This window comes from Pseudorasbora parva, chromosome 16 (genome assembly GCF_024679245.1).
Source record: "Pseudorasbora parva isolate DD20220531a chromosome 16, ASM2467924v1, whole genome shotgun sequence".
In the NCBI taxonomy this organism is placed as follows: Eukaryota; Metazoa; Chordata; class Actinopteri; order Cypriniformes; family Gobionidae; genus Pseudorasbora; species Pseudorasbora parva.
In genome coordinates, this window is record NC_090187.1 from 12,254,780 (window position 1) to 12,269,155 (window position 14,376).

A 14,376-nucleotide genomic window follows, 5' to 3' on the forward strand; every position below is an offset into this window, starting at 1 on the left:
CGTAAATCGATGGTTTTGGACAGTTGTCCGCCGGAAGTTAGTTATTTTAGTCTATAAACTTTTAAATATGTATATTTTTACTAACTCTGTGAGAAGATGGATCTAAAAATCATACAGTCACTGCTGCAAAGGGTTCAAATATGCAAAAGATGCTTGAAAACTGAAAGAATTTGCAGGACCTGAAGGATTTTTCTGAAGAACAAACAAGGGACTCAAGAACAACCATCACAAGACAAAAAAAAAAAAAAAACAGCAGTGGACCCTCCAGAGAACTACACACAGTATTGAGAATCAATGCTTCATAAACTGTTAAAGGGGGGTCATTTAAAAAAATTCAGCTATTTTTTCATCTTGTGGACTATATATATATATATATATATATATATATATATATATATATATATATATATATATATATATATATATATATATATATATATATATATATATATATATATATATATATATATATATATATATATATATATATATATTCCGAAGATGAATGAAGTAGTCATTTTGAAGATGAATGGAGGAGTCACCCAAAAAAAAGTCATTTTGGGTGAACTAACCCTTTAAGCCCTGTATGCCTGAATGAAAAATAAGTGTACACTCAGGGTGACCGGCTTCACGCCGTGGTACTGACCTCAGATGGACGAGGTAGCGGAGGGTTCGTCCTTGCCCCAGTGGGGACGGCTTTTTGTTGTTCTGTCCATTGAACTCGCGTTTGACTGGGACTGAGAAGGTTCTCTGCCGCAGGAATGTCTGATGGCTGGCGGGCATTTCTCTCAGATCATACATCACCACAAACATCTTCACCACTGTCTTATTGGGGTTAAATAAGGTCTGACATTGAGAGACAAAAAAACAAAACATCCGCTGAGCATCAAAGCTACAGAATCCAAAAGCAGAAAACATGCATGCAAATCCATGTTTACAAGAACAGTCAGTGAGCATTTCATCGGAAACACATGCTAATAATCTGAGTGGGCAGGGAAACCATCAAAACATCTAATAAAATAACTGTTTTATTTCACTATGCTCCAAAATCATTTATTAAAAACAGTGAATCAGAGTAATTTGTTTGTGACTAATGTAAATCAAAGAATTTAAAGGAATATTCCAAGCACAAGACAACATTTGGGTCATAAGGTCAGTTACCATGGAAAAGACTGTCTTTTCTTTTTTTTAAGAGTTACACCAGAGATGAAACGACTACACTGAAAACATTTTAAAGGGTTAGTTCACCCAAAAACGAAATTGATGTAATTTATGACTCACCCTAATGTCGTTCCTCACCTGTAAGTCCTCCGTTCATTATTGGAACACAGTTTAAGATATTTTATATTTAGTCCCAGAGCATTTGCAGTCTATGCACACTTTACTGTCCATGTCCAGAAAGAGAATAAAAACATCATCAAAGTAGTCCATATGTGACATCAGTTGGTTGATTAGAGTCTCTTGAAGCATTGAAAATACATTTTGGTCCAAAAATATCAAAAACTACGACTTTATTCAGCATTGTGTTCTCTTCCGTGGCCCTCAAATAAAGATTCAAACGGTTCATGAATCAGTGAATCGATCAATGATTCGGATCGCCAGTGTCACATGATTTCAGCAGTTTGGCTGTTTGACAACAGTCAGATCGAACTCCTGAAATCATGTGACATTGGCGACCCGAATCATTGATCGATTCACTGATTCATGAACCGTTTGAATCTTTATTTGAGGGCCACGGAAGAGAACACAATGCTGAATAAAGTCATTGTTTTTTATATTTTTGGACCAAAATGTATTTTCTATGCTTCAAGAGATTCTAATCACCCGACTGATGTCACATATGGACTATTTTGATGATGTTTTTATTCCCTTTCTGGACATGGACAGTAAAGTGTGCATAAACTGCATATGCTCTGGGACTAAAATATAAAATATCTTAAACTGTGTTTCGATGATGAACGACATTAGGGTGAGTCATTAATGACATCAATTTCATTTTTAGGTGAACTAACCCTTTAAGTGATTCATTTTTTTTACTATTGTTGTTTGCATGCAAATGTAATTCCTACACACCTACCAGTAGAGGGCGCATCTGTAAACAAATTTAATGGTTGAAATTCTCCTTTGTTCTCACAGTACTGTCAGATGGTTATTACACACACTTGTGAGTAGTTATTACTCATTCACAAATGTGTGTCATTACCATGACACATAGTGTGTAAGCAGATATTTATGTACACCTTTAAAATAATTTGATGAATCTTACCACTTGAATGGTTCCTGAAGGAGGTACTCGATATCCCCTCTTACCGAGGGACTCCAAGTTTATGACACCCTGAAGAGAAGCAAGAGAATTCAATCAAGATATAGTATGAGCATTTTTAAATTATTTAAATATTATTATTATTGACATCTTAAAATATGTTTGTTTTAAAATTCATGCCTTTAAAAATACTGCCTAAGAAACTTGTATTTAACATATTAAAAAACAAGTACATAATATATGTAAGAAACTCAGCTTGGGGCATTACCATGTAGGGGGAAGGTGCGTTATCATCAGAGACGCTGTAGAATGTCACATCTACAGGCAAGGTCATGTGACTGGGGCAGAAGGTTCCGCTGGCGCCCACCTCTGCTGTGAAACCCTCAATAGTGCCCAATGGCTCCAAACGATAATTCAGAACACACTCCTACACAAAAACAACAACAACAAAAAAAACAGACATACACATCAACACACAATGTCTATATTTCTATCCATTTATCCATCCATTAGAGACGCATGTTGTGTAGGATACAGACAATCATTAGGTCAAATATAGACAGAGGGTGTTCACTCAAAAGATTGTTCACTAATTGTATGTGTGTGTGAGTGTGTGTGTGTTCCAGGTATTCCTTTATACAGAATGTCCCCACAAGGATAGTAAAACCTGACCTTTTGACTTTGTGGTGATAATACTTTGGTCCCCATGAGGGGAAAGGCTTATACCTCATACTAAAATGTTGTTTTGTTTTTTTGAAAATGCTTAAAATCAGCCAAATCATGTTTTCATTTAAATCTAGCACAGGCTTCGTAAGAGTTGTGTTTAGAGGTAGGGGTTGAGTAGAAAATATCTTTAACCTGATATAAATATCTGAGATATCCTGACTAATATAGTGAAAAAAACGTGTATTTGTTTATTACTACTTGAGCATATTTTAAACCTGGACAAAAATCTCCCAAAAGCGCCTTTTGGGTAAGCCCTGATTTGAAAAAAAAAAAAAAAACGTATAAAAATAAACAAAATAAAGTTATTTAAATTGAAAAAATTTAGGATGGTTTCTGTTAGGGTTATAGTATGGGTTAGGTTACACTATTTATAACTAGCTGAGCTGTATAACAACATGGAAGTCTATGCAATGTCCACATTTCGATAGCTAAATAAATGTGTCTGATAATAATAATAATAATAATACATTTTATTTGGATTGCACTTTACATTTGGAAAAAATCTCAAAGTGCTAGTGTGAAGTGTGTCTTGTAGTGTGTCTTGTAAACCCTACATTTTGGGTACAAAATCCCCACAAAGATGTCAAAGATGACATTGGTCCCCATGAGGAAAACAGCTTATAAATCATACTAAGTGATGTTTTTTTGAAAATTTTAAAATGCAGAAAGTTTTCTGTGATTGGTAGGTTTAGGCACAGGGTTAGTGTAAGGGGAGAGAACATACAGTTTGTACAGTATAAAAATGTATATGAAAACACAATTGTGTATGTGTGTGTGATGTGTGTACTTGTTTATATTACATAGCGGGGACCAAATTTCCCCACAATGTAATATAAACGATCAGCTACATTTTGTGGAATTCAAATCCACATTGTTAATGGATTCATAAACATACTAAATGAATTGAAAATGTAAAAAAATGCAGAATGTTTCCTGTGATGGGTAGGTTTAGGGGCAGGGGCAGTGTAGGGGGATAGAATGTACAGTTTGTACAGTATGAAATCCATTACGCCTATGGAAAGTCCTAATAAAAACCTAACGTCAGTGTGTGTGTGTGTGTGTGTGTGTGTGTGTGTGTGTGTGTGTGTGTGTGTGTGTGTGTGTGTGTGTGTGTGTGAAATAGTTTGTTAATTTACCTCAAAGTTTCCCAAAAGACTGAGGCTGGCGGGTGGAGCGCTGGCACTGAGGATCTGCTGCTGAGACTCATCACAGTCGTGTGATCTTTTCAAAATCCTGCAAACACACACACACAAAGTTCAGTCAGCCATTTTGGGTAGTCTGTAGATTTAGTGACAACTCTAGTGTGTGTGTGTGCACAGCAGATGGCAGTGCGTGTAAAAAATGTCAGTAAAATTGTGAACAATGGCACTTCAGCAGGAAATAAAGTGAGCAGAGAAAGTCATACCTCTTATTGGCTGCCCATGGCACACCTCTGTAATGAATCAGAGATGTGTCTATATCAAAATATCCTGTCTGGCTTTTTCTTTGAGGAACCTGAGGGGAAAAAGGAGGAAGCAGATGAACACATTTACATCTTTGTTTTGCAAGCTTGTGACCACTTGCAAAATGTACATTATATAAATATTTAAACGTGATACAAAATTTCTTCTTTCGGCTGTTCACTTCAGGGGTTGCCACAGCGAATCGTCTGCCTCCATCTAGTCCTATCATCTGTATCCTCTTCTCTCAGACCGACTACCTTCATGTCCTCCTTCACTACATCCATAAACCTCCTCTTTGGTCTTTCTCTTGACCTCCTGCCTGGCAGCTCTAACCTCAGCATCCTTTTTCCAATATATTCACTCTCCCTCCTCCGAACATGTCCAAACCATCTCAACCTGGCCTCTCTAACTTTGTCTCCAAAACATCTCACATGTTCTGTCCCTCTGATGTACTCATTCCTGATCCTATCCATCCTCGTCACTCCCAAAGAGAACCTCAACATCTTCAGCTCTGCTACCTCTAGCTCTTCCTCCTGTCTTTTCCTCAGTGCAACTGTCTCCGAACCATACAACATCGCTGGGCTCACTACTGTCCTGTACACATTTCCTTTCATTCTTGCTGGTACTCTTTTATCACACAACAGACCTGACACTTTTCTCCACCCATTCCAACCTGCCTGCACACTCTTCTTCACCTCTTTTCCACACTCTCCATTGCTCTGGACTGTTGACCTTAAGTACTTAAAATCCTGATAATTGTGATACAAAACAATGAACATTTTATATAGACAAGAGCCTAAGGCTTTAGCAAACCAGAAAATATTGTGTGCTATATGGCATCAGATGATAATACAGTGGTATATCGACAATATTTACTCATAAAGCACATTTACACACAATATAAATTAATCTGAAGTGCTGTACAATATGACTTAACAGATTAAAAAATGGCCAATAAAGAAGCAGACCTCACATGAGAGGGGGAGACTATTCCAATTGGAACCAGAAAACACCTAATATACAAATTTTAAAATGAACCCTGAATTTAATGGGAAGCAGCGGAGGGACTCTAATATAGGGGAAATATTGTCCCATCAGTGATGGTCAGAATATCGCAATTCAATCTTTACGCAGTATGGTGGTTATTGCCATGTGTTCATTTTTGCCTATCCTTATCCCTAACCCTTATCATCATAAAATCCATGGGTAATGATAGTTTGATGAAATGTTGTCCGTGCATCAATCCCAGATCAAACCTAACCAAGACTGACCGGTTGATAGCAATGTTGCTCCAGCGCAAACAAGGATGGCAAAATGAAAGTCAGCATAGTGTGTCAAAAAAAGAGTAAAACATAGTACTTTGTTAATAAGCATGGCTCTGATCTTTTTTTAGTCTGTTCATGTCTTTGAGAAAACGCTGAACAAAACAGTTCAGATGTATGTAACATTTAGTAAAAAACTAAAGAAAGTGAGAATCACATCTGAGTGGATCTCATCTGAAAGAACAAGAGCACCACTCATCTGGAGTAACAGCACCAAACTCCCACACACAGCGAAGTGCCTGAGTCATACGGCGCAAATCAGAACCCAGTCCACGGAGCAAAACTGACACTGGTATGATTTGAATGGCTTAATTTCATGGCTTAATTTCCTAAGACTATTAATGGAAAGTATTAATAAAAACGTGAGGAAGTTATTATTTTTATTATAGGACTATTCTGGTCCATGAGACTCTGGTCCACACATTAGTGTGTCATCTAGGAAGTAAAGAAACTCTGTGGACAGCATTCAGGCAAACAAGAAGTGATTCAGATGTGAGTCTAAATGAGTCACAGACACAGACTTTGTGGCCCATTCAAAAAGGTTGTGTTCTATCATCTATGGGTTGGATGGTAACAGAGGGATCTGTGCACTTACGGGGCTGGATAGGAGAGGTAGGCCTGTGCAGGGGTGGAAGGCTTTTGTTGCAGTTCCGTCTATGGAGTGGCGATTCTGTTTCTTCCAGTTACTGCATGGCTTCAGAGGGGACGAGGAGCGTCTCTGTTATTGAAAAGACGAGAAATTCAAAAGAGAGCATTAAATGAAGTAAAATGGCAATGTAAGTGCTCTGATGAGACTGCGTTTCAAAGGACTAGATTCAAAACTCACCATGTTAACTAAAAGACTATTAGCATAGGTTTGACTTGGCATGAAGAGGATTTAAAACCAAACAAAATGAAACAAAACAAAACAAATGCAATCCTATAAACACTTGAACTTAAAAAATCGTAAGATATCAACTCACTGTATAATGGCTCTGGACTGGGGATTGGGCAGGACTAGAGGTGTTGAAGGTAAGGTTCGCTGGTGTGCTAGAGGGGGATGCCCAGGGCTCCTGGTTCTCATCCTTTTCAGGACAAGTGGACCCATCCCGGACATGCCACTCTGCTCCTTTCTCATAGATTGCCTCTTGGGTCTTGGAGGACTGGAGGCATCCAGTCTGGGTCAGTCCATTCTCCTGAGGAGAACTTGCATGGCTAGACTTGTTTTTCAAGGAGGTCCAGGACTCTCTACTGGCATAATGTTGGTGATTACTTGCCGCTAATGGCTGTGATTTTGTGACGCTGTGGTCTTCAAGTTTTGAGCTGCCCACATTTAGTGGTTTAGGGGAACAGTCTCGCTTACTGCGAATAGAGTCAGGAGATGTGCAACTTTTCAATTTTGTTGCTTGAGACATACTAGGATCTGTGCTTGCCTCACCCTTGGGTGGACTTGAAAACTTCTTATGGCTTGGTGGTGATACAAAGCCATTTGTCTGAGCTCCGTGGTTTGCACCAACCTGTTCGTTGTGAGGGGTCTTCAATTTATAGGTGCCATTCAGGAGACTGTAGGAATGTTGCAGTCGCTCCTGAATCAACCTTGAAATGTCCTGAACGGCATCTGCAATCAGAGAACCCTCAGCGGACTGGTCACTGAGTACCAGGCGCCTACATGTTGAGAGTTTTGGGGAAGTTTTTGATTCGCGGTCAACTCCATCCAGCCGTGTTCTGCTTCTAGGACTCAATGGGGTGTCAAAGAGAGAAGGCCGGCTCCTCTCAGGGATTTCTTGACTGGTTCCATTGTGATTTTGAGGCTGGGGGATTGGGAAGAGGGGTTTCTTCTTATCCTGTGATGAGTTCCAGGTTGTTTTGTGTCCTGGAGGTTCTTGAGAAGTAAAGAGAGCATCAGGGAGATGGGGAGCCGTAGGGTCGCAGAAATTCAGTCGCTGAGCAATGCGAGCAATGACTTCCTGTCTCTCCTGAAGCAGGGATCCAATGAGGGGGTTGGTTTCACCTGAGATGGAGCTGGGGCTCGGACTGGGGGTAACTAAAGGGTCAGTGATGGAGAGTGATTTAAAACCACGAATTGGTGACTCCATGCTTGAGGTCTTTGGGCTTTCTGCCCCATTAGAAGACAAGTTATACACCTCCGTAGGGGGGGCGTCCACACCGCTATTAAGCCGGGAATACAGCCACTTGACTGCTTTGCCTGGTGGGAGAGGGGACTCAGGACGAGGGGGGCATTTACGGGTGTTAAGAGGGCTGTGGGGAGGTGGAGAAGGGCGTAGCGGTCTGGAGAAGAGTGGAGATCCTGGCAGACGGAGGGAACTACGGTTCTCTCCAGCATGGTTGCCACCCTCACCACGCTCCAGGCCTCTCTTGCCCAAAAAAGCTAGACCTGAGTGGATGCTACATTTGAGTACGGGGTATTTGGGTTGGCGGGGCAAAGACTGAACCCGCACTTTGAGAGCGACACTATGGGACACGTTGGGGACAGGGAAGGCATGTTCAGAGGGTGTTTGTGAGAAGTTCCATATCAGTTCTTCATCAGCTGCACTTATTCTGCAAAATATAGCAAAATACAAAATATTATGGATAGTTTTGTGGTCTTTTTACATAGTATTTTTATATTAAAAGAACACTCCACTTTTTTGAAAATAGGCTCATTTTCAAGGTCCCTTAGAGTTAAACATTTGAGTTTTACCATTTTTGAATCCATTCAGCTGATCTCTGTATCTTGCGGTAGCACTTTTAGCATAGCTTAGCATACATCATTGAATCGTATTAGACCATTAGCATCATGCTCAAAAATGACCAAAAACTTTATTTTTTTCAACGATAATATTTTTCTTATTTAAAACTTTAGTTAAAACTGTAAACTTACAGCTTAAAACTGTAGTTACATCGTGTGCATAGACTCTTCTGTAGTTACATCGTGTACTAAGACCAACGGAAAATGAAAAGTTGTGATTTTTAGACCGATATAGATTGGAACTATTCTCTCAAACCTGCATAATAATCAGGAAATTTTCCTGCCGTACCATGGGTTCAGGGGCGCACTGATATTACGCAGAAAATAGTTCCTAGCTATATCGTTCAAAAAAAATGTGCAACTTTTCATTTTTCGTTGGTCTTAGAACACAATGTAACTACAGAAGAGTCAAGTTTTAAATAGGAAAATATTGAAAGTCTTTGGTGTTTCTTTTTTTTTTAGCGCAATGCTAATGGTCTAATCCCATTCAATGATGTATGCTAAGATATGCTAAAAGTGCTACCGCCAGATACAGAGATTGGCTGAATGGATTAAAAAACGGTAAAACTCAACTGTTTAACTCTAAGGGACTTGGAAAATAAGCCTATTTTCAAAAAAAGTGTTCCTTTAAGGAATATTATGGAATCACCAACATACATATAGGCTGTGTTCCAAAATCTAAAGAGAATTCTATGAAATTTATATTTTAATCAATACAAACAATTATTGATAAACCAGTGCTACATGCCACAAGATTGTTTCAGCTTTATCTTAGCAATGTGCTACTAACGTCAATCCTTGCTAGAATCAACAGCTCACTGTGTTTCAGCAGTTATTGAGATAGACAGCAAACGCAGCTCTTGTCCACATCAGGAAAACATCATTCTTTCTCACCCTTGAAAGAAATAGTTTATGTGTAGAGTATGTTACCTGTAAAGGATGTTTCTAGGGACAAGTCCGTGAGAGGCACTGAGCCACGCGCTGAGCTGCGAGAAAAACACGTAGGAGCGCACGGCCAACAGCAAGGTTTTCTCCTCAATAAATCGATCGCCACTTCTGCAACAAATACCAAGACCACTTTCTTAATTCTCCCTAGACCTGCGTGAAAAAATGCACATTAGAAGCACTGTAAGTGACGAGTTTGTCTTACTGTCTGGGCACTGGCTGTAAAGTCCATCTCTCTAATAAAAGCGCATCTTGCTTTATTGCTGGGTCATTTAGGTCCGTGCAGTCAGTGGTCGGGCCTTCATCGCTATAGCAACAGTCAGGAAGCAGCATCACCTCGATCATGATGGGGATGTGATTGCGCCATAGTAACATGATCTCTGACCTTGTTCTCCTTGCCTGACGACACTGTATTGGGGACAAATGTTGTTTTGTTTTCTTTACTACATTACAGAAGATGCAAAATATCCTAAACAGTATGCAGAACCTAACCGAAAGGTGACGTGCTTTTTCCTTGCCACTAGTGGCAAAAAATGGCATTGCAAACATTCATACTGTTTTCAACCAGGTTTCCAGACATGATGGTTTGTCTGTCCCTGTTAATAAAGAGTTTAAAGTGTAGTATTTCCTGAGATGTACAGTGGTTATACCGATGACAACATAATAATTGGATGCATCTTAGCAGCACATTATAAATTGCAACTATTAAATGCCCCACATCGGTAGGCCTGTCACGATAACTACTTTTTGTTTTGCGATATATCGTCCCATAAATAATTGCGGTTACGATATTATTTTCATTTTTAAGCCACTGAATATATAATCCTAAAATAACAGTATAATAATGCAAGTAGACCTACAGACTTTCAAATGACAACCTTTTAATTCTTTAGATCATGGAAATTAAGGGTAAATAATAGATTATCCTAGCCTAGAAATCTAGACGCACCCTAGCGGCAGCAAATTTAATTTGCCCGCAAGTGTGGTCTAGCAACTCTCAATTCCTATCTGAGCTGTATTCCTCAGAATCTGGACGACCCAATCACATCGTGTAGGCTACAGAGTCGGCGGGCGGGGCCATAATGACGACGGCCGAGTTGCGTTTGCGTGCTTCTAGTAACACAGAAACTGGCGAACGGCGGCGGTCTTTCGAATCAGCTCTGCCCGCGCCTCCGGAAGACTTGGAGTTAAGCTTTCCTCAGAGAAAAGAACAAAGAGCGGCACTGAAGTCATTCTTAAAAAGGGAAGATGTGTTCGGAGTTTAGCCGACCGGATACGGCGAATGTTTAATCAGTCAGCGAGCTCCCCTTCACCGTCGTTGCTCCGGTTGGTGTAGCGCTATCCTATCGCGTGCAGAGGGAGTTTGAAAGACAACCGTTTATCCCGCCCCTCGGATTGAGCCCTGTCTATGGTGATTTTCCAGACCAAACATCTTGATATGGGTCTGGCTTGTCAGGCTAAGATTATTCTACATAAAAATTGTAAAATTTTAATAAATAGTAAATAAACATTTTCCCTTGTGAAACGTCTTTAACACTCATCATTCTGTGTTGACGTTTATATATGCACTGGAATGGGATCGCGAGTCCATTTGGGGATTTTATTATTCTTCCAAACGGTCAGTAGTTCTGAGGAAAACACTTTAACTATATATATATATTTTCACCTGTATATAACCGCTCTGTGTATGAAGGAACTGCTCGAGAAACACTTCCTCCTCCGTCACGGAAAACATACAAGATGACGGACCAATCGAGTAAAATGTTGGAGACTTTCATTATGACGTAACCATAATGGCCGATATATTGCTGCATCACAAAAAATTATTGAAGTCATGTACATTGTTGTAAATTGACCCATTTGTATCCTTTTCTCCCCTTTAATTTTCTTTTTATTATGTTTTTCACAAAGTAACTGACATTATCATATGGTGTACTACATTACCCATAATCCCCAATCAAGGTCTATAAATAGACCTCACTTCCTCCTTTTGTTCTTTTGCGTTGGTGAGGTGTGGGTGTTTGAAAGGACACCCAACCATGTCCTTTGAGTCCTTTCCTTAGGATGCGTTATGTAAGTTTGTTTGACAATTGTATGATTTGAATTTGTTTCTATTAATTGGGTTTAATAATAATTTGGATTGAATATATATATTGTTTATTCATGAATTGGTTGTATGAGTCTGATCATCTTTTTGTATGGTTTGTAGTGACTAAAGACCATCACGTTCATCCTATCCCTCCTGTTTATTCCACCCTGATAATCCTGTCCTATTAACATCCATCATGTGAACTTGCTCCCAGTATCTCCATGTGCTTTGGGTTGTTTAAGTAATTCCAGATTTAAGCATCCTGAACATAATAAACTAAAGACTATAATGACAAGAACTTTTTCCAGTGTTTTAATCAGACACACCACCAAGTCTCTACAATTCTGACGAACTTTGGATACTTAACAACTGACATCCAACAGTACATATTTGACCAGTCACGGAAAGTAGGGACACAAGTCGGTTCTGGGGCATTTTGAGTTATTCACAGATTCTGAAAGTGTAGTCTCCAAGTTTTCCAACTATGTGTAACACATGAAAATCTGATAATATTTGGAGAAGTTGTGTCCATCTGAATGTATGCCTTTAGAAAAGTGTAAACGAGAGAAAACAGCTTCTAAAGTTTCGTAGTTCTCACCTGTTCTCACCTGCTGGGAGTGACAATAGGGCTCATTTACATCTCATTTAGATAAGCCATACCCCCTGTAAAGATGCATGGTTGCTAGTAACGACAGATGCAATGGGAAAAATCAGACCGCATACTAATAATAAAGATGCTAACATTACCATCTAAAAGCTCATTATAGTAATGTTTTTTTTTTTGGCAAGTGTTACGATGCTAACGATTACAATTAAAACGACATTTAAGAACAATAGGTAGGTATGGGAAGGTCTAAACCATACCTGTCAAGTATCCCGTTTTGGCCGGGAAAGTCCCGTATTTTAACCTTCTTTCCCGCCGTCCTCCCGTATTCGTATTTTCCCGTAAATCTCCCGTATTTTAACCTGCGTTATTAAAAAATAATAATACCGGAGTAAAAAAAAACAAAAAAAATATTTCCAATCTGAGCTCTGTAACTAGCCTCGCGATAACTGCCATCTGCAGTAGCCTACAGGTGGCCGTTGTCGCGAGGTTATAGTGTGTGAGGTCAGATGACGACGAGTGACAACGCGGGGAAAAAAACAAAACAGACGGATGATGGAAGTAACCAACGATAGAGATGGAAGGCACTCCTGCCAACAAACCCAAACCCTGTGTAAATACCGTGATCAATGGGACAGCGAATTTAATTTTCTGAAGAGGAGCAGATGGGGGACAGTCACGCGTTTTGTAAGTTTTGTAACTGCGACTTCATCATGTGCGACAGGGGAAGATCTTTTAAAGTGACAGTATTCACTTATAATGACAATATAAAGAACAGAAGTAATTGCTCACTAAAGAGTAAATAACTTCAGTACCTTTAAGAAGGATTCATCTATATATAATTCTTAACTTATGCAGTGCAAACTAATAAGAATTTATGTATATTTCCCATAAATTGGGAAATAAAAATCCCCCCCCCCACACACACACACTCTATCCCGGATTTTGATAACCGAAAGTTGACAGGTATGGTCTAAACATGAGATAACGTGTGTGTGTTCTTAGAGATGTGGGTAGAGTTCTCAACCGTGGCTATAGTGTAGTGTTAAGACGCATGTCATCAAGTTTTGACGCAACGCGATCAGAGGATCAAAGGATCGAATCCGCCTTTTGCCACACACTCTAACCGAGAAACACTTATTAATAAACACGTTAGATGCTTTATGTCCACTAACATTTTCTCAATTCTTTTTGAAAATAAATGCCTTTCCGATCTCATATGTGATGGGAAAAGGGAGTAGAGAGAGTGCGGCAAAAGGCAGATTCGATCCTCTGATCGAGTTGCGTCAAAACTTGATGACATGCGTCTTATCACTACACTATAGCCACGGATACAGATTAGAGCCATTTCTCTGCCTTTATCCCTGTCAAATGTTACTATCGATATAGCCTCTGATTTCTTACGTCTCCAACTCCAACTCGTCTGACGCCTGTCTGTTACATTCTTCCTCTTCTTCATCTTCGCTCAGTTGTAGATTAGGGTATTATCCAGTCTTATTATGCCGCTTTCATTGTCGCTTAGATCATCTCTACAGCCGGCCAGAGCGCTGCATAAATAATTAGCCACGCGTCCCTTGGAGGGCGGGGCAATAGCATAGACTGTAAAAAAATATGGACGTAGTGTCCGTGACGTCACCCGTAGGATTCCGATAAGCCGTTCTGAAGCTTAAAGTAGGGGCGAGCTGGGCGATGCCATCTTGTGATCGAGTCATCGCGTGTCAATCCCGGATAACAGAATATGGGCAAAAAGGCGGGATGTGCGCTGAGCTGAGGTGACGCAATGACTATAGACGGCGAATAAATGGCTATCCACTTGTAACCACGCCCTTAATTATGCAGTACTTTAAGGCTTTATATAACGTAAATGAATGACTTTCACCCCCCTCACAGTTGTCATGAAGATCAAAATTAGCCGTATAGGCAAAAACTACAATTTGTACCAGGCTGTAAACATGTTTTTTTCTGCTTTAAAGTTGAGAATTTTAACATGGGGCTCAACGAGATTCTGCTCCCTTCTGGAGCCTGCCTCTCCAGAAGGGAGGCCAACTAAGGAATTACAGTTTACATTACTTCCGTATTGGCTTCAAGAGAGATCGCGGGAGGTTGCTGCTTGGGCAATAACAAAGGCCAGTATGGAAATACACAGACAAAACAAGGCGATTTCAACCTCAAAATATACGCTTTTAAATATACAATTAATGCCATCTCAAACACGTAGAGGCTTCTTTGTGATTTCAAATAACAGATTCTGCAAAAA

The 14,376-nt window shown here is 39.7% G+C and overlaps 1 protein-coding gene across 1 annotated transcript in view; it reads right to left on the bottom strand.

Moving 5' to 3' along the window:
- Positions 1–14,376, bottom strand: part of atosa (atos homolog A) — an 81,321-nt gene that overhangs the window by 20,523 nt on the left and 46,422 nt on the right. The window contains exons 3-11 of the mRNA XM_067419662.1: positions 9,632–9,834; positions 9,412–9,537; positions 6,716–8,291; positions 6,349–6,471; positions 4,395–4,483; positions 4,126–4,222; positions 2,532–2,690; positions 2,267–2,335; positions 647–846 (exon numbers count right to left, since the gene is read on the bottom strand). Coding sequence (XP_067275763.1) covers positions 647–846; positions 2,267–2,335; positions 2,532–2,690; positions 4,126–4,222; positions 4,395–4,483; positions 6,349–6,471; positions 6,716–8,291; positions 9,412–9,537; positions 9,632–9,834 — 2,642 coding nt within the window. The remainder of the gene's footprint in view (positions 1–646; positions 847–2,266; positions 2,336–2,531; positions 2,691–4,125; positions 4,223–4,394; positions 4,484–6,348; positions 6,472–6,715; positions 8,292–9,411; positions 9,538–9,631; positions 9,835–14,376) is intronic.